This window comes from Crinia signifera, chromosome 1 (assembly GCF_055691185.1).
Source record: "Crinia signifera chromosome 1, ASM5569118v1, whole genome shotgun sequence".
Taxonomy (NCBI): Eukaryota; Metazoa; Chordata; class Amphibia; order Anura; family Myobatrachidae; genus Crinia; species Crinia signifera.
Genome location: NC_139217.1, coordinates 266534866 through 266556547, shown reverse-complemented (window position 1 = coordinate 266556547; position 21682 = coordinate 266534866). Strand labels below are relative to the sequence as shown.

The 21682-nt window shown below is 45.1% G+C and overlaps 2 protein-coding genes across 2 annotated transcripts in view; one reads left to right on the top strand and one right to left on the bottom strand.

The window, feature by feature from the left end:
* The window catches only part of PLK5 (polo like kinase 5 (inactive)), a 37925-nt gene extending 30510 nt beyond the window's left edge, over positions 1–7415 (bottom strand). The window contains exons 1-4 of the mRNA XM_083183051.1: positions 6894–7415; positions 6274–6381; positions 4623–4739; positions 1878–2007 (exon numbers count right to left, since the gene is read on the bottom strand). Coding sequence (XP_083039177.1) covers positions 1878–2007; positions 4623–4739; positions 6274–6381; positions 6894–6992 — 454 coding nt within the window. The 5' untranslated portion in view covers positions 6993–7415. The remainder of the gene's footprint in view (positions 1–1877; positions 2008–4622; positions 4740–6273; positions 6382–6893) is intronic.
* The window catches only part of LOC146074676 (CTD small phosphatase-like protein 3), a 75418-nt gene continuing 58963 nt past the window's right edge, over positions 5228–21682 (top strand). The window contains exon 1 of the mRNA XM_083183074.1: positions 5228–5366. The gene's annotated coding sequence lies outside the window, so the exon portion shown is untranslated. The remainder of the gene's footprint in view (positions 5367–21682) is intronic.

The window sequence follows — 21682 nt, the reverse complement described above, 5'->3', positions numbered from 1 at the left end:
GAGCTAGTGAATCTTTATGGAAGCATACCTCCCAACAGTCCCGATTACAGCGGGACAGTCCCGATTATCAGGGCCTGTCCCGCTGTCCCTCCCGCGGCCGGCAGTGTCCCGCGGTGAGGGGGGGCTGTTGGGAGTCCCCCCTGTCGGCTGCTAAACAGCATCTATTCCCGCAGCGTCTATTCGTCTATTCCCGCAGCCCCCTGAATTAGGCCACGCCCCCCGAAATTTTCGGCGCGCAGCAGCTACTTCCTGCCTCGGGGATGTCAGAAGTTGGGAGGTATGTGGAAGGTATAAGCTATAGCTATATTTTGTGATATTGTGTTGTAGTCTCCTTTTGTGAAGCGCAACGGAATATGCTGCACTATATAAGAAACTGTTAAGAAATAAATAATAGTCTCACAAAGCACTGCTTTGGGCTAGTCCACACAATCTGTTTCTCAGAAAATCAAATAGGTCTACCCTTGTTTTTTAATGGTATTATTACATTTGTATATCCTTTTATCTTTTATCGTCTCCTCTGAAAGAGTTTCCCAACCATGAAAGTTATTTTCCCTCCCTTTAAGAAAAACCAATGAGGGACAATTGGTCCCCAGCGTTACGCTATCTATGTTGTGTGCTGTCCAGGTGTGTAACAACTATACTGAATAAAAGTGCTAGTGTTTGTAACGCAGTGCTAGAAACTGCTCTTGTGGGTGAGGTTATTGTAAAGGTGGTCATACACTTTTGCGACGTCTCCGAGGGGAAAATTCGCACGCGATCCCCTTGAGCCACCCGGGTGACAGGACCGCATACAATACCCTGTATGCCATCATTTTGCATATGATGTATCACATACAATCCGCTGGCAATGCAACACATTTTACCTGCAGCCCGTGCGATCTAGACCTCCGACCTGATGTCAAACATGTAGCTGTACATACAGGATGTAGGGTCTTATTTTCTGTATATATATATATATATATATATATATATATATATATATATATATATATATAATGCTTACTGCTGTGTTTTGTTTTTCTAGGCATACAGTAGGGAGTACAAAGGTAAACTTGGTCCTAATCTGTTAACAAAAATATTCTAAATATGCTGCAAATGTGTTTATTTTTACCTTTGTACTCAACAAAAATGTAGTAATGTATAAAGTAGCATTATACTGAAAGTCATAACCTACATCTGCCAGAATTACATACATTACATTGTACGATTAGGGATTTGGGGATCGCCAGGCATGTGAGCTGTATATGTTTGTTAATGAATGAGGCGGTGTTATGTAAAGGAACAACATGCCATACTACAGACTAAGAGGTATAAAGAGGAGGATTATGGGAATACTTCTGAGTTTTATTACATGCAAAGTATGTGAGGAAGTGCCAGGTTTCTGAGGCTGTGTGTGGAATGGCCTATTTCTGGAGACAGACTGCGACTGAATATTCTGGGGAGACACTACGTGACCTTTAAGCTTTGGCTTACAAAATAAATTCAAGCATGACTGAAGTGTAAATGACACCCCCACACCAAGGCCCTTATTCAGATCTGATCGCAGTACAAATTTGTTTGGAAAATGGGCAAAACCATGTGCACTGCAGGTGGGGCAGATGTAACATGTGCAGAGAGAGTTAAATTTGGGTGGGGTGTGTTGAAACTGAAATCTAAATAGCAGTGTAAAAATAATGCAGCCAGTATTTACCCTGCACAGAAACAAAATAACTCACACAAATCTAACTCTCTCTGCACATGTTACATCTGCCCCACCTGCAGTGCACATGGTTTTGCCCATTTTTGTACTGCAATCAGATCTGAATAAAGGCCTATGAGAGAGGCCACAGGTGATATTGAGCAAGTAATGTATCCTCATAGTGGGTTATGTTACTCACTCAGTTTCAGGTCTCTGTGGATAATGCCTTGCTGGTGTAAGAACTGTACCCCTTGTAATATCTGCTTCATGTAGTACCGCACCTCTGGCTCTGTCAGAAGTTTCCGAACCCTTAAGATGTGAGCAAGAGACTGCAGAAGAGAAGAAAAAAAAGCTTATCAGTGTCAACAATAAACTAGAAATGAAAAGGTTCATGGTTGCCTGGATATATCCGGATCTCAAAACAAGAACTTATTGGTTATTGGATGTCATGTGTTTTGAATAATCAATAAGAAAAATCTGGATAAATCAGAGCCTTGTGGTCATTTTTGGGTTAAGATCCGAGTAAAACCCAAACCAACACATCTCTACAATAAACATTGAAAACATGACATGGAAGAGAGGTAGAAAAACGATTTGCCACTGAGTGTCTATTGTCCTTCTCTTATTAGATGTATAGATTTACATATACAATATGATCTGGGAGGGATCTACCATGCATACAGTACTTCTTGGTTTCTGAGACCCAATCCGTTGGTCACCTGCATAAACTGATGCTAAAGCTGGCCATACATGTACAGATTGATTGTCAGATTGTGCTGGTTGGAACAAAAACCTTTACTCAGCTGAACATAAACCGTTGAACATGTGAATTAATTGTCACAATGTTGAATCCCAGCTTGAGTCATCAGTTGCAATGCTGGAATATGCCACTGCTGCTACCCAGTGGCATATTCAGAGTCGCATTTGAACTATGGATGTTTGAACTACATGTCAACAGAATATTATACCTACTAGGGATGCCAATCCCGGGGCACTTTTTCAATCCCGGGAATCGGGATCGAAAAATGCCCAATCCCGGGATTCCCTAAGCAGTTTAGGCCAAAAAACATGCTGCAAAGAAGCCCAGTCCCCCCCGCTCCGGCCGCCCCACACATTCATGTACTTACACCTGCGGCCGGGAGCAGGGCAAACATTCTGAAGACAGGAGCGGGTGGCGGTGGCGGCGGCGGTAGCAGCAGCAGAGCCACATGGAAGGTTGGGCGGCCGACGCTGCCAGGTCCGGACTCAATGGTGAGAGATGATTCTGGAGCGGGTATGGGCAGTCCGACCTGCGCAGCGTGATGGTCAGTCTGGGGATCAGGAACTCCTGGGTAGCGTCTGAGCACTCGGCATTAGATATGCGCCTGTGCATCTAATCCCGAAGTCCCAGCGTTTTTTAGGCTAAATCCCGGGATCCCGCCGATCCCAATCCTGGGATTGGCCACCCTAATACCTATGTTCATAATGCACATGTGACATGCACTTGAAGATGGCATCATCCAATACGAACAACCTATTAAAAACTATGGCCCTTATTCTGGGTCATTTGCAAAGGCAAATTCCTTCTCAAATGGACAAAACCATGTGCACTGCAGGGGGGGGGGGGGGCAGATGTAACATGTGCAGAGAGAATTAGAGTTGGGTGGGGTTTTACTTCATACTGAGATCTATATTGCAGTGTGAAAATAAAGCATTCAGTATTCTGCAAAGAAACAAAATAACTCACCCAAATCTAACTCTCTCTGCACATGTTACATCTACCCCACCTGCAGTGCACATGGTTTTATCCATTTGAGAAGGAATTTGCCTTTGCGAGTGAACCAGAATAAGGACCTATGTTTTTAGGAGCTTAATAAATAGGGCCCTAGTTTTTAGTGTTATTTGTATCAAGCTTTTTTTAAATTGCCCAGATACCTAAATAATGAGGGAATTGCCCTTCCCCCAAGATTTTGTAGGTAAAAACAAGGACTTGATATATAGACTCCCTATGAGCTAGCTTAAGCTACAGATAATGCCATGTGATCGTGGGCAAGATGTATCAAAGATTGTATATAACATTCAATAATTTCCACCTATGATCAGCAACTTATCAGCAATTACTCTCTGGATGTATATTAATATATATATATATACTTGCCAAGACAGCTTTGGTGAATCGCTGTACTGGCAAAGTCTTTACTTTAAGGTTCCTGAATTTGTAATAAACCTGTGCAGTCATCATTCTACTTACAGTATGCTCCAGCAGGCCATATTGGACAAGGACTCTAATACCCTTTTCACACCGCAGCTCTTAACCGGTATATTGCAGATTTTTTAACCTTTTAAACCGTTTAGAGCTGCAGTGTGAAAGCACCAGTCTGCATTTACCGGTTACAAATAACCGGTATTTGCAAACGGGTAAAAAGCAGAGTCCTACACGGTTCAGAGCCGTTTTTTTTATGCAGTGTGAACGGCTTTGAACCGGTATATAGGACTCAGGCAGTAGCTATGAGAGCGCAGTGCATATGTAATTCGCCACTCATGACATATGCGCATATGTAATTCGCCACTCATGACATATGATCTTATGTAATGAGATACTCATTACATATGCACTACGCTGTCTTTCATACTGCAAACCTGCTTGAGACCCGGTATTTATGTGCAGTGTGAAAGGGGTTTAAAACGGTAATATACCGTTTTAAATACTGTTTCAAAATACCGGGTCTCACACATTTAGGCTATGTGAAAGCAGCATAAGATAACGTTATTGCTGCACACAGGGCAACACTATCAAAAGATGGTGTTAGCTACCTGGACAAGATATGGGATATTTGGCCAATTTGCAGCCCTCATAGAAACCGTTTGGGGACTGTTCGGCAGTAAAAAAAAAAAAAAAAAAAAAACGGGGGCCGCAGCAGATATCATCTCTTACAGCTATTTATGAAGGAGGAGTGTATCAAACCTTATGTCTACAGTACTCCAGTACCAGGTACATATATTTCTGGTCTTGAAAATAGTGATAAAACCTCACAATGTTTCTATGTTTCAACTGGCTGTGTAGTTCAATCTCTTTTTCAACCTGTTTACAAAACACAGAGATGTAATTATGGAACAGCAGCACCTACATAGGCAGATGTCATGTCATTATACTATGGAGGAGATTTATCAAAGCTTGGAGACAGAGAGATTAACTGGAGAGAGATAAAGGGGGTGATTCTGGTTGGTTTGCAAAAACTGTGGCAAGGCATGCTGGGATTTGTAGTTTCACAACATCTGGAGGGCCACAGTTTGAAGACCCATGGACAAAACCATGCTGCACTGCAGGTGGGGCTGATATAACATCTGCAGAGAGAATTACATTTGATAAATCTCCACCTGAATATTATGGGCGGGATGTACTAAGGGGAAAATGTTTTACCGCATTTTCCTATGTATTAAAAGCCTGCCGCCATGATACAGCATAGTAGGGTATTATTTTCGCCGCCTCGCCGACCACCCTCTCCCCCTCCCTCCAACTTACCTTCTTGCAGGTCCACCTGGACTCCAGAAGGTAGGCCCCTCCTCCCCCTAGCAACGCAGCCTGACGTCCTTCTGGCTGCAGGGGGGAGGAGGAGGCGCTGGGGACAGCCACGCTGAGCTGTCCTGGCTGCAGGCGAGCAGTAGGTGGCTGGGAGGAGATGGAGACCCACCGCACATCACAGTACAGGTATCGCAGGGAGCCTCCGTCACCGTACCGCGATGCCAGCCACATATGTTAGTACATATGTGATGGCATCGCGGCAGGGGCGTGGTGAAGGTCGGCAATGTATATTAATACATCCCGCCCTATATCTTCACTTAGTATATCATAAATATTTGCATTGTGTACACTGCAACATGAGTGACATTACAGTAGACACTGTCTTATGCAATTATATATAAATAATCAATAAAGATGATGGAAGTAGTCTACAAGGTCGACATTGTGTAGGTCATACTTGCCTACCTGATCCTCTCCTTCAGGGAAAAAATGCTCTGTTCCTGGACTTCCCTGGTAATGTAGGATTGCCATCACCTGTGGGGAGTTAGGTAATTGATAAGAAAGGTGATTCACCACAGGTGATGGCAATCATACATTACCAGGGAAGATCAGGAACAGAGCATTTTGTCCCACATGGAGAGGGTCAGGTAGGCAATTATGGTGTAGGTCAACCCCAAAAGGTCGACATGCTCAAGAAAAAGGTCAACATATGAAAAGGTCAACCTGAATTTTTTTACGTTGTTTTGGTGTTAATGTTGACACCTGAGCACTGGACCCCCAGTGCATGGCTAGCTTCCCTCACCATGCTTCTGGCCACTTCTGCTGCACTTGGCACACTTTACCGTTACCAATAAGAGGCTGTCTGATGGAAAAGTAGTAAAAAGTTTAAAAAAAAATGAAATAAAAAAAAAAATCCTACAAAACTCATGTCCACCTTTTCATGTGCCAACCTAATGATTGTGTTTATGTTTTGACCATGTCAACCATATGTGTGTCAATGAAGACACAGATTCTAAAGAAGATAACATAATAAGCGACGAGACGTGCTGAAATGGCCAGGAAGTAGTTAAGGCTAACCAGCATTAGTCCTCACCCCTCCTCTTTGCTGTATTGCAAATTTTCTTGTGTGAGAGATCATCTTCACTGCAAACACCTGCCTGCTGGACACATCTGTGCACTTGTAGCACCTCCCAAAAGCACCCTGGGAAGACATGAAATAATATTAGTGCTGTCACTAATGACACATGCATATGCATATACATATACTCACCTGACATCAAGCAAGTGATACACGGCAAAGGTATCTCATTGCAGCCACTAACTCATTGCAGAACCTGATTCTCTGCTGAGCTGGTCCTCCAAAACTGTAATTAACATTTTACAGCTACCGATCATGTTTTAGCAATCACATTAACTGAACTGGCCGTCCAGAGGAATGTAGTTTTACCGACAATAGCATATGTCATGTAAAGTGATAAATAAACAACGAAAATAAGACCATGTTTTAGAAATAGATCTTAAGATACACTTTCATACAAAGTGGTACGGGGAAATATTCTGTACAGACAGGATAACCACATGTGGTATACTAAAGACAGACCTCTATGGGTCCAGGTAACAGATTCCTTATATAAAACATGTTTCCCTGTTATATACTTGTTGCAAATGATCTTTTCTGGAATTGTCATATATATGTGAATGAAATGATCTTACCTTCCCCAGGAGCTTCCCTCTCTTGTACAGTCTCCCAGATTGTGGATCTTCAATGAGACAGTGTGTTCTCAGTGTATGCAGACTGCTTGACATCTCCATGGCCAGATCATTTCCAATCACAAATCCCTCTAGCAAGCTCCCAAATTACAGGCAAAGACAAACACCCAGCCACCAAACAGTAGTGCTCCTCTCCCATTGGAGGAACTCATCTGGGACACATAACTCAAGAGATGGGAGGAGAGGAGGGAGGACAGGACGGAGGGAGGGGGAATGTGCAACATAGAGAACGTCAAGGCTAATGTTTTGCATCTTTGTGGTTAATGAGATCTATTGTAATTAGTGACTCAAGTACTCAACTGAATTAGTAGATAAAATGTCCATATTTGTACATTCATTATTGTAAAGTTGTTTTATAGTCTACAACTGCCTAACTAACATACAAAGGAACAACAATGTTTGCAAGTAATTTTCTTGCCAATTAGAATAGAATTTTTTTTCAAAACTGTGGACATTTTCTTTCAGCAAAGATGTCCTATTTGTGTGGGGTATGGGGTCAACAAGGGAAAGGTCGACATGCATCAAGGTCAACACACCTGAAGGTAGACATGGGGTTAGATCGACACATGCATTATGACGACATGGACTAGTTCGACTGCCAAAAGGTCGACATTTTCACAATTTTTTAATCCCAAATGTCGACACAGTCGACATTGACACTAAAAAAGCGCACCACGCCCCCTTGCATGGCGCGCTGTGCTCTCCATGCTTTGGGCACGGTGCCCCACTATGCTCGTCACACTATTTTATTCTCCCACCATGCCCTTGTGTCTGTCGGCACATGTCAGATAAAAAACATGAAAAACCCCATGTCCACCTTTTGACTGTCGACCTAGCCCATGTCCACCTAATGCATGTGTCGACCTAATGACCCTGGCGACCTAACCCCATGTCGACTTTCAGGTGTGTCAACCTTGATGCATGTTGACCTCCAGTGGTCAATGCAATGCATGCTGACCTTCCTATTATCGACCTAGTGACCGTATCCCTTTGTGTGGATGTTAAATAAGTACGAGCATACAGTAATAATGCTACATAATTCCAGAAACATCTTGGTACAGAGCAAAACAAAGTTTCAGGAGAAGGGAACGGACTGTTGAGGGGAACGCACTAATGGTTACTTTAAAATTTAACTTTTATTAATGACGTCTTAATATTCCCGATATTTCGAAATACAGGGAATATTAAGATGTCATTAATATAAGTTACATTTTAAAGTAACCATTAGTGTGTTCCCCTCAACAGTACGTTCCCTTCTCCTGAAACTTTGCTTAAACTTTGACTGTTGGGAACTGCACCCCCACTGTCGTTCTATGAAAATTTGGGGTTCCTTTGTCTGTAATTATTAATTAATCTTGGTGGGCAGATACATACTGTGCTCCCTAGAGGGGCAAACAAATGCTTTACAGAGCAAAACAAGGAATGTTAAAGGAAAATGTCAGTAGTCACTATCACTTTGCCCTGCTCTGTGTCCCTGAAATAGTTTAAAAAAACACACACTGGCACCCATGAAAAATAAAGATTTATTACATCCAAAGCCCACACATACTGATACTTTCCTTTCTTGAGCCCGTAGGTAGCCCTGGGTCTGGTGATCCTGGGTCCAGGGTCTGCTGATCAATGATTGCCGCTACAAAAAAAAACTAGAGATTTCTTACCAAGGGCCAAGCTGCCATTTCCCCCGTGGGGAGATGGTCGCCAGCAATTGAATACCCCCCTTAATATCTATAAACCGGAACCAGTTACAATACTGAAATTATCTGCCATCCAAACTGCTAGTCAGGCTAGAGTAAGGTGTAATTAAAAAACAGCTTGAGACCAAACATCTAAAAGAATATATTGTTATTGTTTACTTTTTAATACATACTTGCCTACTTCTTTACACCACTTTCACATCGCCGACACGTTTTAAAAACCGGTATTTAAAACGGTAATTAAAACGGGTCAGAGCCTTAACATTGCCGCAGATTACCGTTTTAAATACCGGTTTATACCCCTTTCACATCGCACTTTTAAAACGGTAAATTGCCGTTTTTTTTCCCCTTTTTAAAACGTTTAAGCCTGCACTGTGAATGCATAGCATTGTACACATTCACATTGCACAAAAAACGGCAATGAACCGTGTAGGACTCTGCTTTTTACACGGTTCGAAATGCCAGTTAACTTTAAACGGTAAATCGGCTGTGGTGCATTCACAGTGCAGGCTTAAACGTTTTAAAAAGGGAAAAAAACGGCAATTTACCGTTTTAAAAGTGCGATGTGAAAGGGGTATTAGTGACTTATTTTATTTATTTATTAACAGTTTCTTATATAGCGCAGCAGATTACGTTGCGCTTTACAAAAGGAGACAGTGATACAACAAACAGGGTATTTACAGACAGTCAAAAGGTAGGAGGGCCCTGCTCGCAAGCTTACAATTTTCCAGGAGAAGAGTGGAATGGAGACACTTTGGGGGAAATTTACTAAGAATATGAATATGATTTTGCATATTCGTATTCTTTTTATTTATTTATTTTTATTGAGTAATTTTTATTGGGTTTATAGGAAAAACAAACAAATAAAACCTTACAACATTGGTGTTACATATGGTGCATATATCAGTTATGGCGTATCGGAAAACAAATACATAGAGGAAAATCATAGAAGTATTCATATATATTCAAGTGTAGAGATATATAAATCGGTTATCACCCCTCCAGAGCAAAAATAAGTACACCAACACCCGGAGGCGCCATCCGGGTCTTTGCGACCATCAATCTCAAAGGAGGTATTCATTCTTAATTTTTAATACGAATGAATCCGAATGCATACGGCTGTTTTAGCCGTATGCAAATTCGTGTTCCAGGGGATAATTTACAAAGCAGTCAAATCCGACTGCTTTGTAAACCCCGATGGTGTATTCATTCGCATTGATTCATATTAGGCCTGAAGCCTGGTGCTGTCCCCGGTACCCCTGGGCATTGGGTACCTGGCTGATTAAAGGGTACTTGTTTCCTAGCACGGCCACAATCGGGGGTAATCGTGTACCTTAACTTAAGGTACACGATTACCCCCGATGGACCCGATTTCCTTTGAAATCAGGTCCATTTTGCCGGCAAAGGCAAAATCGGGTCCATCGCGTCGGTCGGGTGCATTAACATGGCACGATGACGCGACCGACGCGATGCACCCGGTTTTCCCATAGGATTCAATGTTAAAATATTTTTAACATTGTAATCGCGTTCATCGCGTCGGTCTTGTGCCATTATAATGGCACAAGATGCGATGGATGCGATTAAGCACATTTTACATAGCTAACAATGGGAAAAGGGCCAATATGGCCCATTTCTCATTGTATATGCCCCCCCCATTGTGAACGTCACCCCACGATTGACGGCAACCCGAAGCGTGGCGAGGCCGCGAGGGGCGGCGGTACGCGTCCTCCGACCTTTTCATACTCCTACTATCCACATCGGCGTGGAGTTGAGAATATAAAGTGTGGCGAGCGCAGCGAGCCCGAAGCATGGCGAGCGTAGCGAGCCCCGCCAGGGGACGCGTATACCTGTGAAGTTATACGCGTCCCCAAGCTTCGGGCTCGGTGGCTCGCTGCGCTCGCCACACTTTATATTCTCAACTCCACACCGACGTGGATAGTAGGGGTATGAAAAGGTCGGAGGACGCGTACCGCCGCCCCTCGCGGGCTCGCTACGCTCGCCATGCTTCGGGTTGCCGTCAATCGTGGGGTGCCGTTGAGGGGGTTAAAATTGGGGTCTGGGGAGACTTTTACATTGAATCCAATGTAAAATAGGGTCCCAGGGACCCTATTCACATTTCAATCAATGTAAAAATCGGAACCATCGCGTCGGTCGCATCGCATGTGATTTGGTCGCATGCGATGCGATCAATGCGACCGACCCGATCAACATCGGTGTGGCCGTGCTAGGAAAGAAGTACCAATTAAAGTGTTAAAAATAGAATAATAAACTATTGTCTAATACTGTGGAACTATGAGTCCCAGCAAGCCTCCCTCGTATGCTGGGACTTGGAAAACCACAAGTCCCAGCATGTGGGGCATTAAAGGGCCAGCTGGAACTTGTAAAACACACACTGACACATATGAAAAATAAAACTTTAATACATCCAAAGCCCACACATACTGATACTTACCTTTCTTGAGCCCGTAGCTAGCCCTGGGTCCGGGGTCCGGTGACCTCCGAAATCCATAGAGGGACCTATGGAAGAAAATTATACTCACGGGTCTCCTCCGGAGTAGATCACGTCCTCTTCTCTCCTGCAGTAGTCCACGGCACTTGGCAAAAAAAAAAAAAAAGATCACCCGGCACTAGGCGGCCTAGCGGATCCTGATAGGCCATTAGGCAGCAAATAGCGTCATTCGGGGTGAGAAGCGCTGAATGTAAACAAGTATAAAATGTCTCCCCCTGGCTGTGGCATTACCCTGCTGGCTGGTTGGGCCTGGTTCTTAAAATACGGTGGACCCCTGGTCATTTTGTCCCCCATATTTTGGGAACCAGACCCGGCCCTGGAGCCTGGGGCTGGTTTAAAAAATTCAGCGGAGCCCTATTTCAGTGGTTTCCTGATTTTTTTAAAACCCAGCCCCGGCTCTTTGAGTCTGGTGCTGGTTACGGCAGTGAGGGGGGAACCCACGTCGTTTTTTAAATGTATTTCTTTTTAATCCTTTGTTTTTACACTGCAACCTGCATGTGTGGCACCCTGCAGAGGGTCCCCCTCAGCAGGACGTGGAGGATTAACCCTGCGGCACAGATGGGGTTAACCACTCGCCCCGCGGCTGCTGCTGCCGAGGGACAAGGGGTGGGACTTACCCCGGAGATTGAAGGAGCCCGGCCGGGATTGGAGGAGGCGGCGGCGCGAGAAGAAGCCAGCAGGAAGGAGGGTCAGAGGTCGCCGGCTGGCGCGGGGGAAGGAAGGACGGAGACGTGATTGACTGCACCAGGGGCAGGGGAGAACCCCGGCACCCGACTGAGCTGCGCGGCAGAGTGACTGCTGGAGCCGCAGCAGCACTGATTGGAAGCGTCCAGACGCAGGAGAGGGACTCGGCGCGAGTGGGACAGATAGGAGGGCTGCAGCGTCGGCAGACCACACCAGCACCTGAGCGGCAGAAGCGGGGAGCATCAACCATCCCCTCTCCCCAGGTTATGAAGCAGGGACAGCAGCATCAGAAAGCCACACGGCGGGCGGCAGCGTTACACGGCCCGGGTGTGCCAGCGGAAGGACCATCCCCTCTTGGAAAGGAGCCTCAACTGTCCTACCACCACCTACAAAACCGTGAGTTTGGTCCTTGTGGCCCCTACTGTGGGTTTGTCAAATGCCCCTCTGGTCAGTGAGGTTTAAGGAAGGTTGGGCAGGTTAGGAGAAGAGTATGTCCAACCTTGCCCACACCATTTTCACGGAACACTTATTCTCCCCTCAGACAAGGGACCCCTCTGCCCTGTAAGGTTCCCGGTTTCACCAGGTTCAGGACGGGACAGGACACATCGGACCTATATTTTCCCTTTAGAAAAGGGACCACCCACCCAGGCTACTGATCCGTAGGAAAGCCTTACTGACGTGTGTTCAAGGCCACTTATCCGTAGGAAGGCCCACCTGAATTGAGGCCCCGGCTACTGATCCGTAGGAAGGCCAGACTAAAGCATTCCCTAGGCTACTTATCCGTAGGAAGGCCAGGTTACTTCATAGGGACATCTTCCTGCGAACTGTACATCGATCCCTGTGCACAGGCAGAGTCCTAGACTCGGGTTTCAGGACAGAAATCGGGTACCTGTACCTTTAACTATACGCTGGTAGATCCCGCATATGTTTGTGCCATTATGACAAGTTGTTGAATGCTTGAGTCTTAGAGATCGAGGTAGACTTAGTTCATCCTGTGTGAGTTGTACGCTTTGCATCGTCAGATGTATGTCGATGTTCTGACTTAGGTTCAGGTTCTTGAGTGAGAGCCGCTGTTTAAAAAGTGTCTGCTATATTGCATTGTTTCAGGGAATTGCACTACCAGTTTTCCATGGTTGTAGTCAAAACTGTAGGCCTAAAGCCGTCACTTTTCTCCTTGTTAAATTGTAACAATTGAAGCGGAGCAAACACGCTCCTGCCAAACACGCCAGGAAAATGAAGTCTATTTTCTTTGCGTATCTGGACAGCAATAATCAGCAGTTTGCCGATAATTAACGGCCATATTTTAATACTAAATAATTTTAGTAAATTAGGAATCACCATGCTTTTGAATGGTGATTCCTATTTGTATTTCCTGATGGCGTATACATTTGTATTTGTAAATACAAATATGAATGTGCCATACAGTAAATATGAATACGAATATGTGTATTTTTGGCATAGTAAATGGCAAAAATACGAATATGCCTAAAAAATTAGTATTTTACTATATTTAGGCGTATTTGCCTTAGTAAATTCCCCCTTTAGATAATTTTGGGGGTGGGGTCAAACTGGCTCATCATTAGGTCCTGCCCCAACACAGAGAAACACCTGCGATTTGTAAGTCCTTAACAGGGGGGAGCCAGTTCACGCAATTCACCATTTAGTCCCACCCCATAATCCTGCCCACTTCATATACTGTCAAATACTGTCTAATAAATTAATTCTAAATAAGATCTCCTGACTGCTGTAATCCTAATTCCACAGTTGTCCAACTACTATAAACAAGGTGTCCTTTCCTTACATCTGCTACACATGAACCCATACATTGTTTTCCTTTCACAGCAGTATTCATGGTGCTAACAGCACACTCCACCTTTGGAAACTTTGCCAAGAGCTCCAATCTTATCATAGAAAAGAGTCTCCGGGATTGTCCTTCCGCTGCCTTTTGTCACCAGCTGCTACAGTAAGAGGGAGGCTGTTGTCACTCATAGGCTGCATCTGCTTTGGCCTCTACAGAAATACATGGCGGATTCAGGGAACATGTACTCTGAGTTATGGAAACAATGGGCCCGATTCACACCTGCTTGCTGGGCTGCATGTGTTAGTAGAGGAGAGATCCTTTGATGGTTACTTACCATTGAAGGATTTTTCCTCTTCTGCCCGGCGCTCTCAGCTGCCGTGTGACCCAGGAGTTACTCGGCGGCTGCTGGTATGGACGCTTAAGTCTGCATTTGCTGGGGACGGTCCAGCATTTTTAAGGGAGCAGCCACTGTTTTTGTAGGTACACCCATGAAACACTGGATGTTCACCCCAGAACGCCCCCCCCCCCCCCCCCCCCCGTCTGTCAGTCACCCAGCTTACAGCCAGCTAAGGCTACGCTTTGCAAGATCCATACACAAAGGGACCGCGTGCATGCACACAGCATACCGTGCGCATGCGTGGTTTATCGATGTTCAGGTGGGCTTTGCAGCCCTCCAAATGGGTCTGAATTGGGCTCTATGAACAGATGGAGCCACCGTCATCTATGCTACCTACCTATGGTGTTTGTCCCAACAACTCGCCACAGCATGACTAGTCTCATTGCAGCGCAATAAGTCGCACAGCATGGCGTACGGCTTTACCGGATGAGTACAATACAAGCAATCATCCACCAGATGTCACTTTTTAAAGTAACCACAGATGTCTAATGCAATGCTATAGCGAAAGAATCAGTATTGCGCATGTGTGATCTGTCCATTGAAATGCAATTAAGCGCAAGAACAACTTTACTGTACAATATAGTATAAATGTATAGTAAAGTATTTATTGCGCTAAAGTGCATTTCAATGGACACATCACACATGTGCAATGCCGATTCTTTGGCTATAGCATACTGTACAGTATGTTAAATAGACATTTTCTTCAGAAAATACTATTGCATAGACGTGCGTCTCAAAACGCTATTTATAACGGCTATGGGGTTAAGTGAGCGAGTATACAGGTTAACAAAATGGTTACCTAGATTTAACAAGGGCTTCATGGGATCTAGTGAGCTAGCGATGGCATTGGTTACACATTTGCAAGGGCACTGCTGTATGTGTGTCTCATTACGCTACACTGGTTAAACACAGAATTAGGCTACAGCAGTGGTTCCCAAACTGTGTGCCGTGGCTCCCTGGGGTGCCTTGGAACACTTGCAGGGGTGCCCTGGGCTGGTGGTCCAGGACCAATTCAAATTAATTATGGTTAATTATTTATGTGAAAAACCAGTGTTGATGGCTGCCAATAATAAAATATGTACACACAGAAGCAAATCCTGTCTTTAACACATAACTAACCCTGGGAATCGCATATAAACCCAATCTAATACATTTTTGTGCGGTCTAGGGGTGCCGTGAAAAAATGTTGATACCCTCAGGGTGCCGTGATTCAAAAAAGATTGGGAACCACTGGGCTACAGTATGAATGACATTCAGTACGAGCAAGCCAGACTCGAACACCGAGCGGGTTAACAAAATGGCTACCAGGTTTCAGCCAGGGTTTCATGGGAATCCTCATCTATGAAACTACTGATGGCATAGGTTACACATGTGTAAGGGCACTGCTGTATGTGCATTTCATTATGCTACCCTGTTTAAACACAAGTAAAACTACAGTATGAATGACATACAGTAAGAGCAGGCCAGACTCAAGCACCGAGCGGGTTAACAAAATGGCTACAGTACCCAGAAGCACACACAAGCCTAATGTCAATAGGCTGTTGCTTTACAATGTTAGTTTGCATCTGAATACACTCATTTTTTTTACTAATTTAGAGGGGGTTTTCTCACTCTCTCCACTGGTCTCTGTGTACAGTATACAGCACAGTAAAATTACGTGGCACGGTATACTGTACTATTATGGGACTTTGACGAGCCATACAGTATAGTAAACCCAATTGAAAACAGCATCTGTGAATACAGCTGGTTAACACTGGCTGGTTAAAAGCACACACAAGCCTAATGTCAATAGGCTGTTGCTTTAAACCGGTTGTTTGCATCTGAATAAGCTAAATTTATTCACTGATTTAGAGGTTTTTTTTTTTTCCACTCTCTCCACCTGACCACTGTACATTACAGTAGTAACGCTCCATTTGCCAGAGCTTGTATTGCACTGTACTGTACAGATGGAGCTGCAGTGCCGCTGGCCAAAAATGAGACGTGTGCGCACCCCATTCGCAGCTATGGAACACGTGAGCGCCTCACACTCAATCGTGTCCCATTCTCGGCGAATGGCACGGCTCCATCTGTATAGCAACCCACTGCTGGATAAGTAGAGCATTATCCACCCAATGATGGAGATGTGTATAGCATGCATATTGTATGGTGTGCCTCAACGCAACTTAATGCTAGAACAGTGGCGCGCCAAAACACTCGTTTAGGCCGGCTGTCAGGATGAATGAGCATGGCTCCTACTGTACTTTCTACAAACGTTTGCTTCTCATCTCATTAAACGGGCTTTGTAGCCATGTACAGTACTTCTAAGCATTTAGTCATATTTGTCACTGAATTTGCAATTTTCTTTAAAAAAATGTAAATGAAAACAAATGTAAGGAAACATTTATATCCTATGTCTATGATTATGCAGACTTGCGGGTGACCAAAGCCAGTGGTCATGATGGTCCTCAGATGCAGCACACAGATCCTCACTAATGTAAATAGGAGACATCCATATCCTACAGACATCTCCTGCTGCATTCAAATTTTAATGACACAGAATTGCATAGCCACTTCCTTGCAGCTGTCTAATTCCTAACAAATATGAATTAGGACCAATGGCCCTCATTCTGGTCTGGTCGCTATGTTGCGAATTTCCAATGGTGACCAATGTTTTCTGCCTGCGCATGCGCATAATCGCTTATACTCATGTGCAGGTCTTCACTGTGGGCGCCCTTGGGGAATTGGATAGTCTCCAAGTTGCTCGCATCGAGGGCGTGCAGGAGGCATTCACCCTGTGCCCTCATGGGCGTACCCTGTGTTTTCTGGGGATCCCCATGCAAACGGGGGTGGCTACCAGCCTTCCATGGGTGGGTGGCTGAAATCGCCGGACATGGCCGCCGACAGGGGGGTGCCGTGGGTAAAGCTGTCCCGGGCCCCAGCCTCCGGAGGGGCCCGGGCAGCTGCCCACATTGGCACGGCTCACTCTCCCTGCACCCGCACCCTTCATCTGGGCCTCCCCCACCCGGCAGACCCCAGCCAGGCACACACAATAGCAGCCTGCAGAGCACCTAGCCTAGGACACAGAGGGGCTCGGTGCTCTGCAGGCTGCACTGTGCAGTGTGCGCTCCGGACTGTGAAGGAGGGAGACGGCGATGCTGCTGCTGGATGCTGGTAAGTAATGGGGGCGGGGTGCACGTGGGTGCGGGCAGGGGGTGGCGCTGTGCTGCTGGGGGCCCGTACTGAAGGTCAGTCCCGGGCCCCAACATTTCTAGTGGCGGGCCTTTCGCCGGGTGTCAACCGCCCACCCTGTTCCTGGAGCAGGGCGCCGCTAATCTAAGGCACCAGAGAGAGATTTAGATTAGCAAGCGCTTCAAAAATCAATTCATGGTTGCCGACCATCAAATCATTTCAGGCACCCATGCAAGGCTGCGAATGGATGTTTATGCAAAATATCCATTCGCAGTGCAGTGGGGCTATGAGCCTGGGACCCTGGGTGAGTGGGGCCCCCCAATAAATGGATTTACCCCTCCAGGGCACACCCTGCCCCTGTTCCTGGTGCCCCTTGGCAGTGGGCACCGGGCTGATAGCAAGAAACATGGGCGTCTATGGTCGGTTACATTTTTTAGCATGGGCTTATGCAAAACTTGCCACAAAAACATGTTCTACTTGTCATTCATATTTACTGGTGAATTTGTATCCGAATTCACCAGTAGAAATTATTATAAATCTGCCTACCGCACAGAACACTATGGACACATATGGCCGCGTTCTATCGATGGCGTAGGCATTCGTACAAGCTGAATATGGCTGACTCTGCCTTATGGGCGTCCCCATGAAAAAAAGTGTAGGACCCTGCGCCACGGACAAATAAACAATTTTACAATTTATAACCAGTTGACCAGACTTATTTAATAAATACTGTCCCTACCTGTCTATTGCTGCTGTTCGGAGGGGGATAGCTCACTGCCCCAAAAAGACAAGATAAAAGAAAAAAGAACTGCGCAATATAGGGGATGAACAGTATTAGCAATTTATTTGCTCTCTAAAATAAGCAAGACATACAACACATCACACAACATAAAAAAGGGGGATTATTCATATTAAAATGACAAAAATTACACACAACCGGTTGTGACTATGTAAAGCATGCAAAAATCATTTGATTAAAAATGGTTAGTTTAAATAACTTCTCTTGAAGATCATAACAGTTAGAGTGTGTACACACGGTTCGATGTTCTGTGCGATTCGATGTTTTGTCCGATTTTTACTTTTCCCTTTTTTTTTTTTTATTTCTTTACTCCTTAAGATATGCCTTAAGATATGCTTAAGATTTTGACTTTTTACCATACAATTTGCTATGCGATTTCCTATTTGATTTACTATGCGATTTCCTATGTGCCTTAAGATTTGCTTAAGATTTTGACTAAGCGATTTTGACTTAACAACAGGATGACTGACAGGGCCCTGGAAATCGTATAGCACATCGCATCTTAAGCATATCGCAAGGCACATACGATGCATGCGATATGCTTGCGATTTGTGCTAGATAGAGTGTGCTGCCCACTCAATCTCCCCTCCGATCTCTCCTTAAACGGGAGCGCGCATCGGGCTAGGAAGCCCTTACAATGCATACAATCAGTATGCGATATGTATGCGATATGGCTTCCGATGTTGACGATATCGTCAACATCGGAAGCCATATCGAACCGTGTGTACACACTATCAGGTTAGGGTGTTTGTTAGCTTGATTAAATGGCTGATTAGAAAACAGTCTGTTATGGATTAGTGATTGATTGGTTAACCATTGATGACCATTTACTGTCCAGGTATTATGTCTGGCCAGACATTTTGTAATGAGGGTACCTTACAGCTGCCACCTGCAATTCTTCTGGCCTCCCAGTTGATGGTGCTGAATCACCTATTCGGACAACTATATCTGGAGTTGCCTTGGGAAATGATGGTCTGTTTCTGTTTGGTATGGTATCCCTCTGGTGCAGATTTGTGTATTCCGACGCGCTTCCCCGCCTCCTATCTCGAGATCAGCAGCTTTCCTTGGGGGGGGGGGTCAGCAGAGAAGGGAAAGGGGGATGTAAGGATGTAAGAGATTTTTTTAAAATATCAAGGGTTATAATAAGTTCCAGGAGGGTAATTGAATCACACCATTTCATGTTTTAAATTTAATGATTTTTTTTTACATTTTTGAGATACAATAAACATACTTCCCCCCCCTGCATGGATAGTAAATGTAACAAGTACAAACATCAGATCCCGCATACTTGGAAAATCGACATCTCTAGTGTATATATACAGTAGAATACAGTCGATATGTTAATATCAATGAGGCATACGGAGACATGAGAAGTTTTGCATTACAGTATATGTGAACCACCAACGTCCAAAGGCGCCATCTGGACTGGTGGCAATAGGGGATATATAACTTCACAGAGATATATGGTAAAATGTCTTGGTAAAATACAACATATACTAAGAACATGGTAAAGACAATCTAGAAAAGAATGCTGCAAAATCAGATGTTCGAGCAAACAGGGAATATAAGGAATAAAAAAAGTAGGGAATAAAAATAAAACTTAATTACCACTAACTGAAGTACTACCTACACTACCCAAAGCAAAACCCCCCAAAATAAACCTCCCCAAAACCCCCCACCCTGTATGACCTAACCCCAACCTAGGTATACTTGGATCCCTAACAGCCCACCACCACCACCACCCCCCCAACTAACTATACTACCCATTACTAAAAGGGAGATAAATTAGTGGCCATCAGCTATCTTAGCTAACCTAGCCTAAAAAACCTAATTCACCCCTTCCTCCCACCCCCTAAATTACCGTACCTACCTAAACCACCCCCCCCCCCCCATATATTGATCGGATGATAAGCGGATGGGTTAACTGGGGCCATGGCTAAATAATATTCCAGGATTGTAATCGTCTATGGAGAACCCGTCTCTCCCTCCGACAACAGGATATCTTATTAACTAGTAACTGCACATAGAACTAAAAAGAAACCGTATAGTTTTCATAAGAAAAACTGACCGGGCTCCACTCAGGAAAAATAATAAGCAAGATAGGGCTGTCGCACATGTACATAACAAGAGTTATAATTATGCCAGCAGACATTGAAGGGCGCAGGAGATAAAAGAATTAATCCAGCCAATCCTCCGCCAGCAACGGAGATGTATATAGAGCAACCCTGTTCATTTTAAGATAATCAGGAGAGTGTCCAGGGTATGTTCTCCAATATTTAAAGTAGCACATAGCCGGCTCCAGGGGCCATTGAGGGACATATGGATGAGCCACAGCGGAAGCCAGATAGACAAAAATTGAAAAGCGAGGAGCCATATATTTGGACGAAGTACCAGTATACCAGTCGGCCAGTAAGTGAGGGTATATAGGATTTGCAGACATTGCAAAGGCAACAGCCATAAGTGTAGTCCCCCCAATCTCTCCAGCACGTCGCTCAGGTGTAGAAGAAGGACCATGCCATTTGGGGCCATCATTGCTCGTAGGTGAACCATCCGAGGAGAACACATCTAGGATGTTGGCAACGGATTTATCATGATCTTGCCAGACATATCAATACAGGGTAACCCAACCAGGGTAGCAGCAAATGTAGGTGCTGCAGAGGTAGCAGGATCATGGCACTGAGGTGGTTTCTCCCCATCTTCAGGGTCATATTGATCAGGAGCAACATAGGTTGATAGGGCAACCCCCTGCACCTCAGACAGTTTAGCAATAAGTCTGTTGGCATAAGCGTGTATAGCCTGCAGTAGATGTTGAAGAGAGACTGGATTATTGTATGCAGCCAGTGTACCAAAGTTTAAGGATGGCAAGGAATCGGTACATCTGTCAGAATGAACTTAGGTCTACAGTCATTAGGTCGACCCCACTAGGTCGACTGGCAGGAAGGTCGACCTGGCTTAAGGTCGACATGGGCCATTGTCGACATGACTTAAGGTCGAATTTGCATAAAGGTCGACATGAGGAATGTCGACTGGTCATAAGGTCGACATGGGTTTTTCACTGGTTTTTTTTTTTAATCCGAATGTCGACACAGTCGACATGGACACAGTTGGCAATGAGAATCGTACCCTCGCATCGCTCGCTCGCAATGCATCGGGCACGGTGGCTCGCTTCGCTCGCCACAGCTTTAATAGCCTCCTCCACGCCCTAGTGGATGGTAGGGCATGAAATACCGCCTGCCAGCACATGTCGGCTCAAAAAACAGTGAAAAACCCCATGTCGACCTTATGACCAGTCGACCTCCCTCATGTCGACCTTTATGCAAATTCGACCTTAAGTCACGTCGACCTTGGCCCATGTCGACCTTAAGTCAGGTCGACCTTCCTGCCAGTCGACCTAGTGGGGTCGACCTAATGACTGTAGACCTAAGTTCATTCTAATAGATGACCGCTTCCCATTATCCTATGGGGAAAAACGTTACAGTTTTGCCAGGCAATATCTCCGGTTCCCAGGGGGCTAGAGACACGGGGCTGGGCTCGTTGGAAAGCCCTGGTCCTCAGCTACAAAATAAATGACTGGGGGGGCACGTGCCCGGGTGCCCCCCCCCCTGAATCCGCCACTGTGCGTGCACGCTGGCGTGGATATAGGCGGGCAGCTGACATCCGGTGATGTCAGCTACCCGCCC